Genomic DNA, 21670 nt, shown 5'->3' with positions numbered 1-21670 from the left:
GATCGACGGATTGCTAAAAATGTATATATGCAATTTATATAAGTATAAAAAGAATTAGCTGATGAGATACAGAGCATAAGAAGCACGCAGATCCTTCCAGTATCCTTTCCAGGATCCCTTCCAGTCACGTACTCTGTGCCTCCATGGTAGGACCCATGAGTCCAGAGTGTCGCTCAATCATGGCTTCCAGCTTCTTCTTCTCCTGGGCCTTCATGGCTTTGTCTCGGCCGGAGAGGTTCTCCTCGTTCTCGCCCGTGTGGGCCGAGAGCTTCTCCAGCATCATGTCCAGCCAGGCCTTCGTCCCCTCCTTGTCCAAGTCACGGCACAGGGACTGTTGAGGGTGTAGGTGGGTGGGTCCAGGAGAGGTGTGGAGGGGTTAGTGGAGTTGCGTGGGGGTGACAGGAGGAGGATAGGCAAAGGTCGAGTGAGGTAGATCGTTGTGCAGTAGAGGTAGAGTGGGTAGACGGGGAGGTCCAGAGAGTGGAGATCACCCCGCAGGGTCGACAGAGGTGAGGAGGTCGGCAGAGGTGAGGAGGTCGACAGAGGAGAGGAGGTCGACAGACGAGAGGAGGTCGACGTACAGTAAAGGTCGACAGAGGAGTAGGAGGAGGTCAGGCAGGACAGGTCGAGGCGCAGGGGCGGAAAGGTCGAACGAAACAAAGGTCAGATGAGGGACGTGGGTCATGAAGGGAAAGTCAAATGGTAATTAAAGGAATCGGGAAAAAGTGGAATGTTTGAAGGGGAAAGGGAGGGAGAGAAAAGATGTAGATATATATAGATATCAGTACAACTTCAACTTGGTCATTCTTATATATTTCAAAGACTATTACCATGAAAACAAAGTCAAAAATAAGTTTTGAGATTTTACTGAAGGAAAATGTAAATGAAATTAATTTTCTAGAAAAAGAACAATTCAGAAAAAATGAAGAAAATTGACTCTTGTCAAGTGCTGCATTATGAAGGCAAAATTCTAACTAATGAATAATAATGAATTGTACATTTATTAATCAAAGTCAATTTATGTATAGGTCAGGTGATGGAAGGTAAGAATTACTCCACATCTGATTGATCAGACATTAAAGTTTTAAGAAAGGTATTAAGGCATATACATAAGTCCACACACACACATTATATATATATATATATATATATATATATATATATATATATATATATATATATATATATATATATATATATAAATGTCAGTAGTGCAGAAATCTAAGTAATCTATCGCTGTCGTTATCAGCTGTACGAAATCGACTTTCTACATCCGATTTAAGATTCCAGTCTCCACGACACTCGTACTGACGCATCGGGCAAAGCTGAAATCAAATTCTCCAGCCCGTCCTCATGGCGTTCCACGGCTTCACATTCCATGACCTGGAAGACCCTGAGGAAGGGCTGGCGAAGGGTTGAAGGGAGGCTGTTAAGTCGCGCTGTGAGCTTCCCTCGGAAACAATTTCGCCGGCGAGAAATACGAGACCAATAGCGAAAGATATAGCGAACCTCCGTAATAGGCAACGCCAAGTCTTTCTATAAATTGGATACATATTTTGGAAATTTGATTCAGCTCTGTGGCTCCTCTGCTGCTGCTACAGTGTGTGTGTGTGTGTGTGTGTGTGTGAGAGAGAGAGAGAGAGAGAGAGAGAGAGAGAGAGAGAGAGAGAGAGAGAGAGAGAGAGAGAGTCTTGCTTCAGTCTCGTAGGGAACCACCACCACCTCTTAATTTGCATACCATTAATATTCACCCTGAAGTATTCATGTCAATGGCGAATGTCTTAAACAAGAAATATTTCTTGAATTAGGTGAAATATATTGGAAACTGCTGTCATGTTATGTCACGCTTAGAACGGATCAAACTGTATGAAAAACATCATTTCGTTTATTTGAATAGATCAGAAAATAGTGGGTATATATATATATATATATATATATATATATATATATATATATATATATATATATATATATATATATCGGTATAATCGTCACAAGACAGTTCAGCTAGACAACACTGTGGTAGCCACCACAGTGAGGGCGCCACAGTTCTCCTACACAGAACACCACCAACCACAGCATTAATCCCGGGGATTCCCCCTTCTACCACACTAACGAGCAGATAGAGGGTCAGGGTTAAGGGTCGTTGCGAGGGGGATGGTGTTGTGAAGTTGGGGTTATGGCTTGATGGTGGAATGGTGGGGATGGTCTGGGATTGTGTTGGCGCTAGTGTTGGGGGATCAGTTGTCATATTGGTGGTGTTAAGTGTGAGGGTTAAGTGTGGTGGAGGTGGTGGGGAGAGAGTGAGTGTTGGAGTGGCTTGTTGGAGAGGTAATAGTGGATGTCATGTTGGAGGGAGATACGAAAGAAGGGAGATGGTACTCTTTTATATATTCTTCTAAATGTCATTGGCTCCAGCCATGGGCGATGGTCCTGGTGAAAACCAAGGCTTAAATGACACACACACACACACACACACACACACACACACACACACACACACACACACACAGATAAACTGAAAGAAATAGATAAGTAAGAAGATGAGGACAAATCTCATATCACTTTGCAGTGTAGGAAAAGGTAGCCTTTCAAAGTGAGGCAGGTTGTAGCTGTTGAGGAAGAGATACGAGAAGGTAAAGCATTTTACAGATAAGATGTGCAAAGGCTAGACACTAGGGGTCAATTTAGGTGAAAGAGCACCTGGGGAAGTGTGACAACAGTTATCATATTATAGCAAAGGGACGGGAAGAATGGTAGAAGATTGGATAGATATAGATAGATAGATAGATAGAGAGAGAGAGAGAGAGAGAGAGAGAGAGAGAGAGAGAGAGAGAGAGAGAGAGAGAGAGAGAGAGAGAGAGCCACCACCACTGTGTGTGTGTGAGAGAGAGAGAGCGCCTCACAGGAGGTGCCAAACTCAGGTGCCTGGCACTTGGGCCGCCGGCCGGCTTGACCAAGAATACCTACATCAGTGGCACTTGGCCAGCCCCACGTACACACACACATAAACGCACACGAACATAGACACACACACCACCACCGAGGCATCGCACACCACAGTCAACCAGCTCCTCGTCCTCTGATGTCCCTCTGTGTATTCAACGTAATCGATCAGCCAGACTTCTTCAGCTTATTCCCGGCTGAGATCTATTATGTCCATGACTAAATAAGAGATAAACATCTTATTAGTTGAACAGATTATTCGAATCCTGGCTGTTGCAGGGTATTGTGTTCTATGAAAGTGCGCGTTCATATGCACAATATTCGTGTGTGTATATATATATATATATATATATATATATATATATATATATATATATATATATATATATGTATATATATATATATATAATACGAGTTTTCGTCCTTCTCTACCATGATTCTAGATATTCTCTCGTTTTTCATATCTCTCCTTCCTTATACACAACTCTCCCTCCCTTATTCATGCATGTCTCCCTCCCCTTTCCCCATTGCAACGGTCATTTCCATCACCCTCCTCTCCATATCACCATCGCAGAAGTTCCCCCCCTTCTCTCTCTCTCTCTCTCTCTCTCTCTCTCCCCCCTATACTCCTAGTATAGAGGTGTGGTTAGCTGTGGTCGTTGGAGGGTATACCAGTGCCCACCTGGCGAGCCTCCAAGGCCTGACCACAGGACCCGCCCTAAGCTGCTGCTGCTGCTGCTGCCGTCGTCGCTTGGCCCTCCCCTCACTGGACATAACTTGCATATAAAAATATACATATTTCCGTCGTGTTGTTTGCCCCTCTGCCAGACTCTCTCTCTCTCTCTCTCTCTCTCTCTCTCTCTCTCTCTCTCTCTCCATCTCTCTCTCCATCTCTCTCTCTCCCTCCCCCAGCGTACCACATCATTCCAAATCGCTCTGTTCCCTGCACGCCTCTCTTCCCATCCTTTGAATGTTTATGCCATGACACCTCCTAGCCTCACTCACTCCATCCTTCCATCATCATCTTGGTCATTCCCTCCCTCCTTGCTCCCTCCATTTCTTTCACGTAAATCCTCTTTGTCAGTCTCTCTTCACTCATCCTCTCCATACATCCATACCACTTCAGTGCTCGCTGGGCACCTCCCTCTGACACTGTTATTCCCTACACGATATTAACTCTCCTCACACCAAACATATCTTCAGGAGTTTCATATCCAGCACATTCACCCTGAACCATAACATAACCATCTTTGTCCTAGCACACGATGATCTTCCCCTCCACACGCATCTCAGTACCTCAGCCACCTCTCCCTCATCGCCCGTTTCAGGCCCCACGGTTCCATTCGCACCCATGCTCACTCCTGGGTACATAAAGCACGCGAGTTCATTAGGTATTCCAACGTCAAACTCACAGTAAGCCTATCCTATCTCGCCCCCCCCCCTCTCCCCCTGCATCATCTAATTACATTACTTTTCTTCACATTATCCCTCAACTTCCTCCTTGTACACACACACTCAAACGTGGACGCCAGTATCTGGAGTTTTTCTCTCGAATTTGTAATCAAAAGACGTGTCATCTGCAAACAGCAGCTGACCCACCTCCCTAATAGTAGCATTCTTAAGACCTGTCCCTCCCTCCAAGACCTTTGCATTCGCTCTCCTCACCAGTCCGTCAGTGAACAGATTAAACAGCCATGTTGACATCACAAACCCTTGACGCAGACCTACTTTCTCTTGGCACAACTCGCCCACCTCCCTGCCTCGCTGCATGTAACAGTTTCTCTCCCACACCATGTATTCATAGCACCCCTTCTGGCCCATATATGTTACACACACACACACACATCCCTCTCATTCTCCAAGCATTTCTCGTAAATTCTCTTTTTAAAGGAATCTCCTGATCCACACACCTTCCTTGTGAACTCTTACCGCTTTCTTTTGTACACTTCCCAGTCATACGCATTCCTTCTCTTGAGATAACGTCCATATTACTCCCTTTTCTCTTTCATAAGCAAATTAACTTCCTCATCCCACCACCGAATATCGCTTCCCATACGCCCACATCCCACCTTGTCCTATATTGATATAAGACAACACTAGATACAGTCCTCAAATCTTACTGACGCGAGTTTATTAAAGAACCACAACAAGAAAGGTAATGATGAGACAACAGTCTGCGGCAATTCTTGGCATATTTTTTTCTTTAATTTCTAAACATCATTTGGCCAATGAGTCGTTGTATATATAATATATATATATATATATATATATATATATATATATATATATATATATATATTGTGTGTGTGAAAAAAATGCAGTGATTTATTTCATTTCGAAACTCGTAATTTCGTAAATCACATGTTCGTCTTTGATGATGAAAATATTTCTAGTATCGGCCAAATATATCAGAATATCGAGACAACCGATGAGAAGAAAAGACTTTTTTTTCCCGATCTTTTCCTTATTTTCTTACCCTTAAAATTCATATTTTTCTCCCATCCTGTCCATTGCAGTGTGAACGATGTAAATGCTCTTTTCAGGAATATACAAAATACATCAAATTCCCAACTAATGTAAGAATAAATCGATTTAAAAACACGCTCGGGTGTGTGTGTCTCAAAACGCTTATAGGCGTACCATACGCTTCTTCACTAGACGTGCAGAATATAAGGCGTATACAATAGGAATGTCTGCGTACTTGTTCACCAAACAAGAATATAAGAATGGAACATTTATGTTCAATTTTTTAGTACTAAGGTCAGTGACTTGTGGTAGGATTTGTCAGGTGGGTTAGCTATGATATCATGGGTTGCTTTTGGTGTGGGTGGGTCGATTCTGGGAGAGTGGGTCGCTTTAGGTATGGTGGGTGGGTCGCTTATGGTGTGGTGGGTGGGTCACTTCTGGTTAGGGCGGTTGTTCGCTCATTGTGCTGTTGGTTCCCGACATGTGGAGAGAAAACGGGTATTATCTGTTAACAAGGAAAATGGGAGAGGGAAGGACCAGGTCTCGTGGATTATATACAGCCATCAAGTGTGCTTGGTTTGATGCTGAGAGAGAGCGAGAGAGAGAGAGAGCGAGAGAGAGAGAGAGAGAGAGAGCGAGAGAGAGAGAGAGAGAGAGAGAGAGAGAGAGAGAGAGAGAGAGAGAGAGAGAGAGAGAGAGAGAGAGAGAGAATTATAAATCAAGACATCTCCTAAAATCAAACATTAACCTCTTCCTAATATGCAAATCGTGCCTTCAAGGGAGATGACATTTTCCCGGGGCCCTTGGGGCCCTGAGGGGAGTGGGGGGGGGGGAGTTATGGAAAACACTGGAGCACTGAGTGGAGCTTGATGCTTAACGAGCATGTCAATCATGCAGGGTTCCAACAGACGCCTCATCAACATGCAAATTGTTAGTCATTACCCAACGTCCTTCGTTAACTGTGGGGAAAAAAAAAAAAAAACACTTTTTTCATATGATTGTTATTCCCAGGACGAAAATACTCCTGGGTTTAGGTTTAGGTTTAAAAGGGTTTGAATAATTCTGTACATGTTTTGATGAGAAAAATGATAGGAGAATGAATGTATGGGAAGCAATGATCCGATTGGTCTGTACCCAACCACAACATTGATCTGAGAGGTTGCGCTTCATCTCAGCAATAATCTGATAGGCTACACCTCACCTCAGCATTGATCTGATGGGCTACACCTCACCTCAGCAATAATCTGATAGGCTACACCTCACCTCAGCATTGATCTGATGGGCTACACCTCACCTCAGCAATAATCTGATAGGCTACACCTCACCTCAGCAATAATCTGATAGGCTACACCTCACCTCAGCATTGATCTGATGGGCTACACCTCACCTCAGCAATAATCTGATAGGCTACACCTCACCTCAGCATTGATCTGATGGGCTACACCTCACCTCAGCATTGATCTGATGGGCTACACCTCACCTCAGCATTGATCTGATGGGCTACACCTCACCTCAGCATTGATCTGATGGGCTACACCTCACCTCAGCATTGATCTGATGGGCTACACCTCACCTCAGCATTGATCTGATGGGCTACACCTCACCTCAGCATTGATCTGATGGGCTACACCTCACCTCAGCATTGATCTGATGGGCTACACCTCACCTCAGCATTGATCTGATGGGCTACACCTCACCTCAGCATTGATCTGATGGGCTACACCTCACCTCAGCATTGATCTGATGGGCTACACCTCACCTCAACACTGATCTGATGGGCTACACCTCACCTCAGCATTGATCTGATGGGCTACACCTCACATCAGCATTGATCTGATGGGCTACACCTCACCTCAGCATTGATCTGATGGGCTACACCTCACCTCAACACTGATCTGATGGGCTACACCTCACCTCAGCATTGATCTGATGGGCTACACCTCACCTCAGCAATAATCTGATGGGCTACACCTCACCTCAGCAATAATCTGATGGGCTACACCTCACCTCAGCAATAATCTGATGGGCTACACCTCACCTCAGCAATAATCTGATGGGCTACACCTCACCTCAGCAATAATCTGATGGGCTACACCTCACCTCAGCAATAATCTGATGGGCTACACCTCACCTCAGCAATAATCTGATGGGCTACACCTCACCTCAGCAATAATCTGATGGGCTACACCTCACCTCAGCAATAATCTGATGGGCTACACCTCACCTCAGCAATAATCTGATGGGCTACACCTCACCTCAGCAATAATCTGATGGGCTACACCTCACCTCAGCAATAATCTGATGGGCTACACCTCACCTCAGCAATAATCTGATGGGCTACACCTCACCTCAGCAATAATCTGATGGGCTTTGCCCCACTTCGGCAATGCTCTGATGGGCTGTGTCTCGGCACACATGGCTGTGATTGGCTACCCTTTACTCTGGTTGGGCAAATTGACTTAACTGCCAAAAGTTAACATTAATTAACTGTGCCTTAGTTAAGGCAAACGGCTTCGGCCAATGTTAAATCCTTGAGAGTTTTGCTAATTAGAATAAAGGTATTCCTCTCTTCTTGTACTGCTGTCTTATTTTCTCTTCCTGTATTGCTCTCTCGTGCTTTTTTGTGTATTACTCTCTTACACACAACCTGTATTTCTCTCACACTGTTTTCCTGTATTGCTCACTTGTGATCTATTCCTGTATTGCTCTCTGACGTTCTTCTGTGTGTGTTTCTTTTCGTATGCTGCTCTTTTACCCTCGTATCCTTTATGGTTTACTAACACTTTTTCTTTTCTCTTACACAGTCTTCCTCCTTTGCTCTCACTTTTTCTGTGATGTGAAATCACACATTTCCCATTCTCGCTGACAATCTTTCTATTGGTCTTTTCCACTTTTCCACTGTATTTCCCTCACCACCCTTTTCCTGTATTGCTCTCTCTCCCACTCCTGTATTCCTCTCCAAAAATCCTCCCCTGCATTGCTCTCCTACAAGCTTTCCTTTGTATTACTCTTATCTCACGTTTTGGTCAAATATGATCAAGATTTCTTTTGAATTTAGTCTCATTTTATATCAATTCTATTTTGACTTGGTGTCAGATTTTGGGTTCTGCTTGATTGAACTCGACACGAATTCGCTCGATTTGGTCCGATTCACAGGATTCCGTCACATTCGGGCAGATCTGGGTCAGTGTGAACCCTGTGCTACATAGGGAACCACAACAATGTTCATCCACGCAATACATTTCCTCCACATCTCTTGCTTTAGAATTAGAATCGATATATCTTAGAAAGCTGTGGCGTTGGTCTACTCAATGTGTGGGTCAGTTATCATTATTCCTTTACGTATGACGACCTGGTTTTTGACCTGAGTGTTCGAGGTGAGGTCAGCGGCCAAGCTATCATAGCTAAGGGGTCATACGGTCGTGTTCGAGGGTCGTAAGGTCGTCTCCAAGGTCGTATCGTCGTGGACGAGGCTCGTATCGTCATACTCGAGGGTCGTAACGTCGAGATCAAGGGTCGTAGTGTCGTACTCGAGGGTCGTACCTTGTTGCTCAAGGACATCACACAGTGCTACCAACGGCGGCGTGTGAGTGAGTAACTTTAAACTCCCATCATCAGTGTTGCCAGAGCAGGCATCCTCCTCAGCGTTGCCAGATGATAATAGGTTTTAAATGACGTCTGCCGGCCCGAGAGCTCGGGCTGAGTACTTCAAATTTGCGTGGGAATGAGTAGTTAGCAGCTGTCGTTCCCTAGACGACCCCCCATCCCATCCCCCCTGTATGGAACCACCAGATAGATAGATAGATAGATAGAGAGAAAAGAAAATCACGGGGATCTAGCGCTATCAATGTGAGTCAAGAAACTTTTTTTTTTTTCTTCCTCTTCGTCTCCTCCCCCACCCTGGTGTGTGGTGGGCACCACATCCTCTCTCTCCCCAGGTATCATCTCCCCACCACTCCCCACTGTGCCCCTGCTGGGTGCCACATGGTACGAGTAGCCAGTGGTACACCCTGGCTCGCTATAAATGGCCCGGGTGCCGGCCCAAGGCACCGTGCCATGGGCGGCCCAAGTGGACAGGGTAAGCCTCGAGTGGAGGGACCCGAGCGACCATTGTCCACCACACCTCGTAACCCGAAGAAAGACCAGAGGTTCCTCCTCCCTACCTACCTACCTTCTCTTCTCTGCCGTTCCCTGAGCTACACAGATATCCTCTCCCTTTCTCCCTTATTTACCAAGTCCTTCTAGGGAGCATTTATACTGCCTTCCGTCATCCATCTCTTCTCCCTTTCTCTGAGTGACATTCATATGTCCTTCCTCATCCATTCTTTCATCCTCCCTTTTCAAAGACATTTCCATACTCCCTTCCTCGTACATTCCTTCATTCTCCCTTTTCTAGGACACATCTATAGTCCCAAGTGCCCTTTTTCTTTGCCCTATAGACCGCTTCAACCTTTCTTTTTCCTCCTCCCTTGCCTCTGTCACTTTCAAGATTCCGCTGGTATTTTTTGAGTCATGATGAAAGGAGGTTAAGTCAAGGGGTTGAATTTAGGTTAGACGAGATTCGACGATAAGACTAGGTTAGGTTACGTTTCGCGGGTTAGATTGTGTTAGGTTTGGTAATCCGATTACGTTGTATTAAGTTGTAAGATTAGGATACGTTAGGTTGGTTGGTTAGATTTGGTTTGTTTTGATAGGCTACATTAGGTTAGGTAGTTGCATTTGGTTAAGGCGCTAGATTTGGTTAGTTTTAGGTTGCTAGATGAGCTTTGATTATAGGCTAATTTAACCTAGGTAAGGTATGGTCAAAGTGAGTTTGATGTGAAGAGCTAGAAAATAGAACGGTCTATAAAATAGCTTCTTTGAAAGATACAAACAAAAGAAAATCCACTGTAGAACATGCAAGAAGTTACCGCTATGAATTCGGTATCCTCGATCACGATTATTAACCAAGTTATATACTTGAAAGAAATGAAAGGTTTTCTTATCTTTTTATCCATACAGATACTCGGCAAACTACCCAGACTAAGCTGCTTATGCCTTGATAAAACGTGAATGATAAGGATGATTCTAATCTCTGAATACTAGACTGCTGTAGTTGGCTGTGGTCTCTCTGTGTCACGTCAAGCGTTCGTGTTCACCATCTCCCATCACTTGTTCAGTCTTATCTCTCATATCAATACGAGACTGAAAACGAGTATCAAATGATGAATAATAATGTAATATACTGCAGTGATTTTCATTCATTTTGTCTGGCCAGTGTTTTCCTCGAACACACGCATACACACAGGGGCTTCCGCGGTGTAGTAGTTAGTGTTGGTGACCATCATGCATGTACCGGATACACCCGAGTTCGATTCCCGGGCGCGGCAGTCGGCCCACACCCAACCCAGCAGTTCATCCTTCCCTCGGGGCTGGTCGATAAATGAGTACCTGGTTCAGGTTGAGAGATATGTGTGTGTGTGTGTGTGTGTGTATATATATATATATATATATATATATATATATATATATATATATATATATATATATATATATATATATATGCCTGGAGTAAGAGGAGCCCACCTTAACCTGCTCCTGAGTGCAGCGCAACCTCCTAGCTACATGAGCCCATAAAAGGGAATCAAGGGCTGTGTTGCTAACCATATATTCATACATTCATATATGTATACATACATTCATACATGCATACATGAACGTATATTTGGACTGTATATATGTATATCTAGGCACCGTAATGAGATTTGTCTATTCATTAGACTGTATTTGTCAACAACTTGTTCATGTGATTATTTCTCTAGCATTCTGATTGGTTGATGTCGTGTGTGTGTGTGTGTGTGTCTAGCGAATAGGACTGTGATTGGCTGATATCGAATGACGTTATGGTTTTTAGATGTTGCTGGAATTTATATAATTGTTTATTGACAAAATTTTCCATAGTTTTCGAGTGGGACACCATTAGGGCTAACTTAGGTCGTGATGACTGCACGTGTGAATTAACCAATCAACATGCGTCTCAGATGGACTCCAGGGAATTAAACCTCTAACCCAATCAGAATGTTTGTCGGCAATGACGTCACACAGCGGCATTAACAAAATCAACCAATCAAAACTCTCCTCTTAAATCAAATTACCGAATTGTTTGAACGAAAAAGAAGAAAAAAAAATAGCCCATGAAAACTGTTTCTCCTCCTCTGTGTCTGAATAGCATGTATCTTTTCCAGAATATTTCATGTTGGAACAGATGGGACGACTGGAACACTTCATTACCCGAGTCTCTTCGTTCGGTCGTTTAAAATAGCATTGCTGAGCATCCTTGACGCGTTAGTTTTTACGCTTGTGCAAATGTCACTTGTTTCAGATGTGTAAATCAATAGCCAGGGTGTGTGTGTGTGTGTGTGTGTGTGTGTGTGTGTGTGTGTGTGTGTGTGTGTGTTTACCTATTTGTACAGTATAAGGGTCTTCACTATTATATATCTTTCTTCAAATGTGGAGACCCAAAACCTGAGGAGTATTCTCTAGTTTTGGCCTTCAGTTCGATGCTGACAGTTTCCTGTATATTTCCTCGTCTGTACACTTGAATACGAGTATGCTATTTACCAGCAGACAGCTCTGCCTCCATTATAAATCTCAAGGTGCATATCTGGCACTAGGCGGGACGCAATGTCGACTCGTGTGTGCCTCTCTCTCTCTCTCTCACACACACACAGATTTCTGTAACTTATATCTTGCTAGATACTACTTGCTCGTGACCATTTCTTGCTGGATCCCGTCCTCATTACCTTGCATTTACTCGGGTGAATTTCACGAGCAATGCATCAAAACAAATTTGGAGTTTTGCCTTGGTATTTTTGTAAGTCGATGCGCTCCTCCTCATTTTAGTCTTCCCAGATGATCCTTGGCATCATCCGCAAATATACTCGGGTATGAGTTTATTTTGAATTCATCAAGTCAATTCTATAGATCAAGAAAAAAAGTGGCTCCACGCCCGACCCTGTGGCACTCCATTAGTGACCCCAATCTACTTTGAGAAGGTTCCTCCAATATGCATCCTCTGGTTCCATCCACTACAGTCATGGTCTATCCATTGAAGCAGTTTTCTTTTTCCTGCCTGAATATCCAGTTTCTTTACTAGCCTCCTGTGTGGCACAATGTCAAATGCTTTCCGACGGTCCAAATACACACATGCAACCCAGTCTTTTTTTATTGTCTCTCATAAAAGTCTAAAAGACTTGATTTACATTACCTCCTTTACCTGAACTCGTGTTGTGTTTTGTTTAGGAAGTCTCTTCTTTGCAGTTGGTCATTGATATATACACATGTATGTGTGTGTGTGTGTATGTGTGTGTGTGTGTGTGTGTGTGTGTGTGTGTTATATATAACTCCCTGAGTGCCACATCAGCCGGCAGGCGGCGACCTGAACACTGGGCAAGGGAGAGAGAGAGAGAGAGAGAGAGAGAGAGAGAGAGAGAGAGAGAGAGAGAGAGAGAGAGAGAGAGAGAGAGAGAGAGAGAGAGAGAGAGAGAGAAAAACTCCCCCCCTGAAGTAAATTTGTTTAGACATGAGAAGCTAATGACCCTTTCATACGTCAGGGGTCATCTGATGAGTACTACTTGTGTCAAACGCCAGTTGATCACCCCGAGGATGGCATCATTAGAGCTCAGTTGATGACCTGATGTTGGGGTCAGAGGGACGTTGATGAGCTAATGGTAGGGTCAGAGAGATGTTGACGACCTGTTGGTGGGGTTACCAAGGACGTTGATGGTCTGTTGGTGGGGTTTGACAGACGTTGATCTATTGGTGGGGTTAGATGTTGGTCTGTTAGTGGGGTTAGACAGACGTTGATGGTATATACTGGTGGGGTTACAGATGCTGATGGTCTATTGGTGGGGTTAGACAGACGTTGATGGTCTATTGGTGGGGTTAGATGTTGATGCTCTATTGGTGGGGTTAGACAGACGTTGATGATCTATCGGTGGGGTTAGAAAGCTGTTGACGATCTACCGGCGGGGTTAGAAAGTAGCTGGGGTTGCATTTCTCTTCTGAGCTGTGCTTTTCTTTCTTCTTCATCTTAACTTTAGGAAGGTCGGGTCAGTCTTTCCCAGACGTGATGTCAACATAGAACAGTTGCTCACACGTTTTAGTCTTTCAGGCTTAAGTCCTGACCTTCCGCTGGTGTCAGTGCCCAATCCTTCCAGTGATAAGGGGTCAAAGGTCAGACAGTCATACTAGTAGGGTATAAAAGTCAACCAATGACTTGAGAATTAGGTTTAAGAGGGTCGGTAAGCTCCTTTCCCGCAAGTTAAGTGTTTATGGTGAAAGAAACATTTTCTTTTTTCGAATAAAGTTGACCTTTTAATCATTATGGTTCTCTTAGCTTTTATTTATCGAATATTTCATCCATTCGAGGTTTCAATCGTTTCTCGTCTTTATCAAACTTTTTTTTTCAAGGTTTCGTTCATTTCAGGAGCTCTCGTTTGCGTTGTAAGACATCTGGACGAATTTTTCAGGGACGTTTTCCTATTCGTTGTCCGATCCTTTCGTTCCCGAACTGAACTCATCAACGCTGTCTGGTTTAAGGGCGCATTCATCTGCAGGTGTGACGTCAGGATCCATCCGGCGCCCTGGCGCACAGCGATCAGATATATTCTTCAGGGGAAGCGGGTAGTGAACACACAGAAGGCATCATCCGGTCCTGCAAATGACAGGGGCTAAATTCATCCCTCGAAGACTCTTGGCAACGAGCTGGAGTGTATGTACAGCTCGTTGGCGATGCTCTTTTGTTATGTTATTTCGATGTTCTTATTATATTCGTTCTTTTAAGGCTTTTATTTTTTCTCCCTCCTCTTCCCCTCACCCCATATGTTCGTTGCTTCCCTTTACAGCTTGAGTTACGTTCGAGAGAGAGATATTAGCGGGTCAAATTTGCCTTGGTGACTCGACACCGGCTTTGAAAATAACGGGGAGGTTACGGGGCGTTGAAAATAACTCCAGACTGTGGTGGCATCTTGCAAACATATGTTGCCACATTGCGCCATCAATCACTTGTCTTGCACGTCTCTCTCTCTCTCTCTCTCTCTCTCTCTCTCTCTCTCTCTCTCTCTCTCTCTCTCTCTCCTCTTCGCCGACATCATTACAGCGTAATGTAATCCTCTGTAACGATCGCTACGGTCGTTCACAACATCTGTGACCCTCGTTGACACCCGACGTAACAGCTAGATACTGTTACTAGTTAAAATGAATATGTGACTTGACACAAATAGTAGGTCACCTCACTTGATTGCACGTGCGATGATAAATGATTAAAAGAAAAGAAAAAATGGTCAATGCAACACGTGGTGGCGATGATTCTCGCACGTACATTAATGACAGCGTTACGAGAAAGTTATCGTGACACTGTAACAACTGCCTGCACCTGGTGTTGTAACACATCTTATGTGGCATATGACGTGACGATCCTTGTCATGATATCACGAATGACACGTATTCGTTTGCATGACGAATCTTTCCAATTACTGGAGTAGTGATGATATTGATAACAAGAATTATGATAATAATGAATATAAGAATAATAACTGATACTTACTGCTGCTACTAATATAATCAAAATGATAATGATAATAGTAACATACCGTTCGAGGGAACTGTTCGTACCAGCGACATGGTGTCAATAATCAATGGTTCTCCCGCGCTTCGCTGGGTCAGTGTTTGATAATTCTCTCTCTCTCTCTCTCACTCACTCTCTCTCTCTCTCTCTCTCTCTCTCCCCCGGGCTGGGTTATCTATGTCAGTGAGCGATGAATACCCCAGCGGACGGAATCGACATGAAAGAAAGAAATAAAGAAAGAAATCACCGTGACGCGTGTAGGTCGGTTCTGAATTGTGATTTTTTCCTTGATATGACGCAAATCGGGTCCGTCCCAGTGATGCAATCGGGTCTACCCGATATGGCAATTTAGTTTTCAGTAGATACTTCTTCTACCATGGCAAAGTTGCCATGCAGGCAACTGCTAGCTGGTTCTCTATCCAATTTCTTCTCAATGTACATTGTAAACATATTTACTATTTCATTTACACACTTGATCTTATCCAATAAGACGTTGACGTAAGTAATCAGTTGATCATCTTATTTACAACTGTCATTTACAGGACTGTGAAATGTAAGTAAATGATTATGTAAATATCTACCTGCATGATGGTTTAAGATTTTTTTTTTTTATTTTACAGTTAAGGAAATTTTGTCGAATGTGACGAGGGATTCCCTGGGACTTTTACGATTCTTATGATCGTTGGGATTTTTGAGACTCCTGCGAATTTTGGGATTCTTGGCTCTCTGAGACTTGAAACTTCTGGGACATTTGGTACTTTTAGGGTCCTCAGGGCTCTTGGGACTTGAGGACTCCTGGGACTTTTGGGACTCTTTGAGACTTTTTGGAGTTCTTGGGATTCTGTGACTCCATGAAGTTGTGACTCTTAGAACTCCTGGGATTTTGGGACCTTAGAACTCTTCAGATTCTTCAGGTCCCTGGGATTCTTAGGACACCCGAGAATCCTGGGACTTCAAGAGCTCTTTCGTCGTCTGAGACTCGGGAAAAAAAAGACCTAAATGACAATTTCCAGACCAAAATTGATTGTGCTTCATCGACACATGAAAACTGATACTGGAAAGACCATTCCCCGTCGGAGAGTGTGTGACGAAAAACATCTTACATCAATAAGGAGACGACACCGAACCCAGCAAGATCACAAGACTCCACTGGCAAAGGAAAACAAATCGAAATCCTCAACAGAGCACACGAGGCTCATCTGGCAAAGAAGACTTCGAACTGCAGAAGTCATGATGGTCGAGGTTCCTCTGGGGAAGGAGATGGATTCGAACTCCACAAGATAACAAACACGGATCCTTTTGGTAAAGGAGTCTGTTTCCTAACGCCACAAGAAAACAGACGACGTTCCTCTGGCAGAAGAAGATTGTTTCGAACTCTGCATCACAATAGATAAAGTTTGTCTAGCAAAGGAGACGTTCACTGGGTCTTCTTGCAAAGAGAGCATATGGTCCCTTTACCACAGCTCATAGTTATTCAGACTGGAGAAGACTCCCTTATCCAAAGACAAGGCGGAAAATGGCCGGCTCTGTAAGACTAAACGACATAGTCTTGAGACAAAGAGATGATGTCCCTCCAACTTGGGTCATGAAGAAAAAGAAATAAACTCGCTTCTCCAACGACGAGGGGACGTGACTTTCTCCTCAACAAGAAAAGGAACATTTTCCTCCACCAGAGATTATCTTTTACTCCAGGAAAGGTTAGGTTAATGGTCATCCATAATGAACACAAGTCCACTCTCCAACACAAAGTAAATCCAGTTCTCCAACAAAAGAGAGGATGTCTGTCTCTCACAGTCTGGACGTGACCCTTCGTGGATTTGTTTCTCCAACACAATAAGAAGGAACTTCTCCACCATACAGGATGTTCCCATCAAAGAGATTCAAGGTTCATCATCAAATATAATGTTTCTTAATCAACTGAGTCTGTTTGATAATGATATCTAAGCCTTACGTTTTGCAGAATAGACGTGCAACTCTTATATCTCGCATCAAGAGCATTCAAGGCCTTTGTTTTCAATAAAGGCATTCAAGGCTCATGTTCTCCAATAAGCACTCATAGTCTTATATTTCCCAATAAGGACATTTATGTCTTATGCATTATTTTTTGTAGTTAAAGACGTTTAAGCCGTGTTTTTTTTTTTCAGTAAGATCATTAAAGTCGCATGTTTCACAGTAAGGACATTTAAATCTGTTTTGGAATAAAGGTGTTTAGATCTTGCACTTTGCGAAGACATACCCGTTTCATGTCTCACAGGAAAGACATTCAAGTTGCATGTTTCACAATAAGAACATTTAAGTCGCATGTTTTGCAAACTAAGGACATTTGAATCTTACGTTTTCCAAAAAAAAAAAAGAGCATCTGAACCACAGACTTGGAGTGGTCACAGGTGTGGTTTCCTCAGCGAAGGTCGCTCGACGGCCCTCGATGGGTGTTTACTTACGTCACGCGTGCTTAAGGCCAGAGACAAGTAGTTTTTCCTACCGTTAACCGAGGCTACGTTGGCACATAGGCAGAGATCAGGTTCAGCACACGGGGGTCCCACCGATAGAGAGAGAGAGAGAGAGAGAGAGAGAGAGAGAGAGAGAGAGAGAGAGAGAGAGAGTAAGGAATGTACGTGTTTGTGTGTGAGTTTCGGTACATATTTGTGGGTAGTTAACCTATTTGTGATTGCTCATTTGTGCTGTATGGGGGGCGGAGGTTAGGGATATGGAGTTCTACACTCGTGTGTGGCTCCACTATTTCTCAAAATTCTATACCATCTCACAGCCTTTTAAACTTGTGCATGATGTTACCATTCACAGTCTCATGATACAATACATTTCAGTAATCCATTTCCCAAACTTCGTATGAGTATCTTTTTTCTTGGATATACCCTACAAAGATTCCTGCTCCACTACATGTTGTGTTCTCTTGTCATTATAATCCTTTCATCTTCTGGAGGACATTATACATCATCAATGTGGTTTAAAACAAACATTTGTCGAGGTCACCCCCTTACTTTTCTCTTTTCTTTTCCTGTTACTCTGCACTCCCACCTGAGATGGTCTTCTCTCGATATTCAGTGGTTTCCAGTGCCTTCCACTGGTACTGGGGTTGTAGCGTCTCCCAATGTGAAAACATCCGTGAACTTGTGATGTATTTCTTCGTAGTCAAGTGTGACTACTTTCTCGTTTGTCTTGGTATGTTATATATACATGTTATATAGACATGTGCCATGTCTTTATTCGTGTGTGCGAGTACACACACACACACACACACACACACACACACACACACACACCAGCCTAAAAGCCCGGTACTCATTTTATCATAACCGCAGGAAGGATGAACAGCTATGTTGTCTGTGGTCAGAGATGTTAACCACTCCACAGGATGTGTGTTGGTGTTGATTTATGATGGGTTTATTCATCACTATCATACTTATGGGATAATCGTGTTTACCATTGAGACTTTAGGGCAATTTAAAAATAAAAGTAAATTACACTTTTGGTTTATAAATAGCGAATATATATGATTATATATATATATATATATATATATATATATATATATATATATATATATATATATACACCACCTTTTCGTAGACTATACGTCGCGTGAATACCTTTTTAAGGTAAATTAAAAGTTTTCACATAATAACGAACTGTTTTTGTCTGTGTAGCAGGCGTGACGTCAACGCCCTTCCTCCTCCTCCTCCTCCTCCTCCTCCTCCCCTCCTCCTCACCAACTTGGTCATAGAAAACGGATGGTGGTTGGGAGGGGAGGCCGTGTCGTATTGCCAACGGGGTGTTCTGTAATGGTGTGTGACGCCGTCCCCTGACCATGTATGGTGGCATGACACCTCCTACTAGCCCCAGGTTCTACCCCCCTTGTCACTGGTGGTATAAATAAATCCTCTCTCTCTCTCTCTCTCTCTCTCTCTCTCTCTCTCTCTCTCTCTCTCTCTCTCTCTCTCTCTCTCTCGTGCACCTATATATTCTCTGCTTCACTGAAGTCCCAATGTATTTCCTTTTTTTTACGATACTATTTCCTTATATCTTTTTCCTTCGTTTAAAGCTTATTTTAGCTGGCATTATCGACAGTGTATGTCAATTAACTGTTACACAGCATTATGATAAAGCTCACTGATGTATTCTACACGTCCTAAGGTGAAGGGACTAATGAGAAAGTCCTTCAAGAAATGACATTAATCTCCCCCTGTCGCACGAGCGTCCATGGCCTCTCCTACGACGCGTTTCGCACACCCCCTCACGATATCGTCCTCATGTGCAGCTTCTGACGTTATCTAGACACACACACACACACACACACACACACACACACACACACACACACAAAAGGCTGTAGGATAGTAACTTTTTCCTTCCCCACCACACCCCACCCTGAAGTTCCACTGTACAGCGCCCCGGTAGAAGACATTAGAAAAAAAAAAGAAGAAATACAAGACAAAAGAAAAAAAAGAGAAAAAAAGTCTTTGAAATATTCGAGACATGAAGAATAAACAGAGAGCGAGCTTCCCACCTCGTTAGCTTCAGCAACAACTTTGTCCAAATCAAAGGCCCTGGGATGGGTCACGCGGCATACCAAGTGAGTTATGAAAAATTCACGTCATGGGGAGGCTACGTCTGGCCTGGCCTGGCCCTCGAGAGTCCGTCAGCAGCTGTGGCAAGGATGGAATAGACTTCTGGAAACGTAAGGTTTCTGGTAAGACCAACTCTTCTCTCCTTCTTCTTCTCGTTGCTCCTGCTGGCGCGTCTTTTGGGCACTTGTAATCCTATGTCCTCAACCCCCTTCCGTCTTTCTTCGGATCTCGATATTTTCAAGTTATCACTTATATTTTTTTTGTATGATGAAATAAAAGCTTTTGATATTTTTCTCTTTCGTTCGTACCTCGTCAAGTTGTATTTCCACAACTGACCGAATCACAGACGATGAGAACCACACTTAGAATTTTTTGTTTCTGAATTTTTGGCACACTTGAAAGTCATTTCTCTTCGTCTTATTTCCCACGACAACACTGTTACAAACAAGCTCGTTTTGCGGGGTCTTTCTCGATATGATTTTTCAAACTTCACGAAAGTTTATCTTCTAGACCAAGTTAGTATTCTAGAATCGTCTCGTAGATTCGCTTAGATCCTGTTACTACAGCAGAATGGGGGGGAAGGGGTGTGTGTGTGGGGGAGAGCGGGGATAGAAGTCATCTATCTACACCTGGCGATAAGATAACGTGTCAGACATCCTCAGCTAGACTCTGGTACAGATCAGTGACAGACTCGAAGCGGCTGGAGTCATTAAAGAGGATTAGACTCCGTCTCTCTGTTAGCAGATCCTGCACCCAAGCCCTTCTGGTGGATTAAATCCCACTCACCCTTGTCGGAGGTCCTCTCCTTTGTTTAATCTGGGAAGACGGCGGAAGCTTCTTGTGATATGTTAAGAAAAAAATATTATCCCGCCCTGTGTTGCTGGTGAAGATAAATGAGTTTGTGTGTTTATTTGATTTCCTATCCGTGCAACGATGAATCTCCTTTGGTGATTTACTAAAGCGGGTTAACGTGATCAATACAACTGCTACACCTCGTTACAGTGGTGTCCCCTGTGGTATGATGAAGTGTTGTGTGTTTGTGGTTGTGTAGTATACCGGATTGATCACATGCTGTGTTCTGGGGCTCGGCATATGTAAGCGGTTGTGAAGGTGATAAATTCACTATTGATAGCATGTTGGGTGACCTTCTAAGAAAGCTAATATAACAGTTTTTGTAAAGTGCTTGAGTAATAGGTTCTTGCATTTCTAAGCAGTAACCATATAAGAGTGTTGGCATATCACAAAGGTGGTCTGTAGGTCTGGTGTTGGCACGTCTGTAATGGAAAAGTTGGCAAGGCTAAGTAGGGTGCTGTCAGTGTAATTTACACAAATGCGTAAGTCCTTACTTGTCACTAAGGGGGGAAAAAAAAAATTGTACCTTGTTCTACTTGGCATCGCTACATAGCACCATCTACGCATGCGTTATTCCCCGCTACGTGAGATATCTAAAAGGACCTTCTGTTGGGGAGGGTGAAGGCGCTACGCACTCGGGTACCTACAGTAAAGGTGTCCTTGATAATCTTGAACTCCTTCGCGGTGTATTGCGTGTTGGCCATGACTTTACCGATGATGGCCTCGATGTTGTCCATCCATTCCAGGTACTTGGAACATCGGAAGTCATAGACCTCCTTGACGAAGCCGTAGTTCTCTTGCCAGAACGTCATCCTCCTGCCGTGGGCTCACTACGAGATCGAGGAGTGAGTGAGACGGGGAGACTGGCCAGACCTGCCACGTCGACCTCGCTGCTCCCTCACTCTTATGAGGGTTCGTCTGCGCTGGGCGGGGCGACCCTTCACCCCGCCCAATCACCGGCCACCCTACAGATCAAGACACCTGTTCCCTGGCACCGTGCCACAGGTAAGGTGGCACCACCCTTCTCGTCCACCCCTTGGGCCGGTGCCATGCTCCTCTCCTCTCCCTCTACCACCCTCTCTTCCTCCCTCTCTCTCTCTTCCCAGCCTCACCCCAGCAGCACCAATAATGTCATCTATGCCATTTAGTCCCCCTGAACATTACTCACGAGCCAAGCGAAGCATATCACGAGCATTTCCTCTCTTTTTCTTGA

General features: G+C 43.8%; 1 protein-coding gene across 1 annotated transcript in view; it reads right to left on the bottom strand.

Annotated features, from left to right (window-relative positions):
• The window catches only part of LOC139752936 (muscle-specific protein 300 kDa-like), a 40721-nt gene extending 19314 nt beyond the window's left edge, over nt 1-21407 (bottom strand). The window contains exons 1-2 of the mRNA XM_071669017.1: nt 21105-21407; nt 133-331 (exon numbers count right to left, since the gene is read on the bottom strand). Coding sequence (XP_071525118.1) covers nt 133-331; nt 21105-21269 — 364 coding nt within the window. The 5' untranslated portion in view covers nt 21270-21407. The remainder of the gene's footprint in view (nt 1-132; nt 332-21104) is intronic.
• Nucleotides 21408-21670: the final 263 nt, after the last annotated feature.

Source organism: Panulirus ornatus, chromosome 13, assembly GCF_036320965.1.
Source record: "Panulirus ornatus isolate Po-2019 chromosome 13, ASM3632096v1, whole genome shotgun sequence".
Lineage (NCBI taxonomy): Eukaryota > Metazoa > Arthropoda > Malacostraca > Decapoda > Palinuridae > Panulirus > Panulirus ornatus.
The sequence above is the reverse complement of the archived record's forward strand: the minus strand, read 5'-3'. Positions and strand labels throughout refer to the sequence as shown.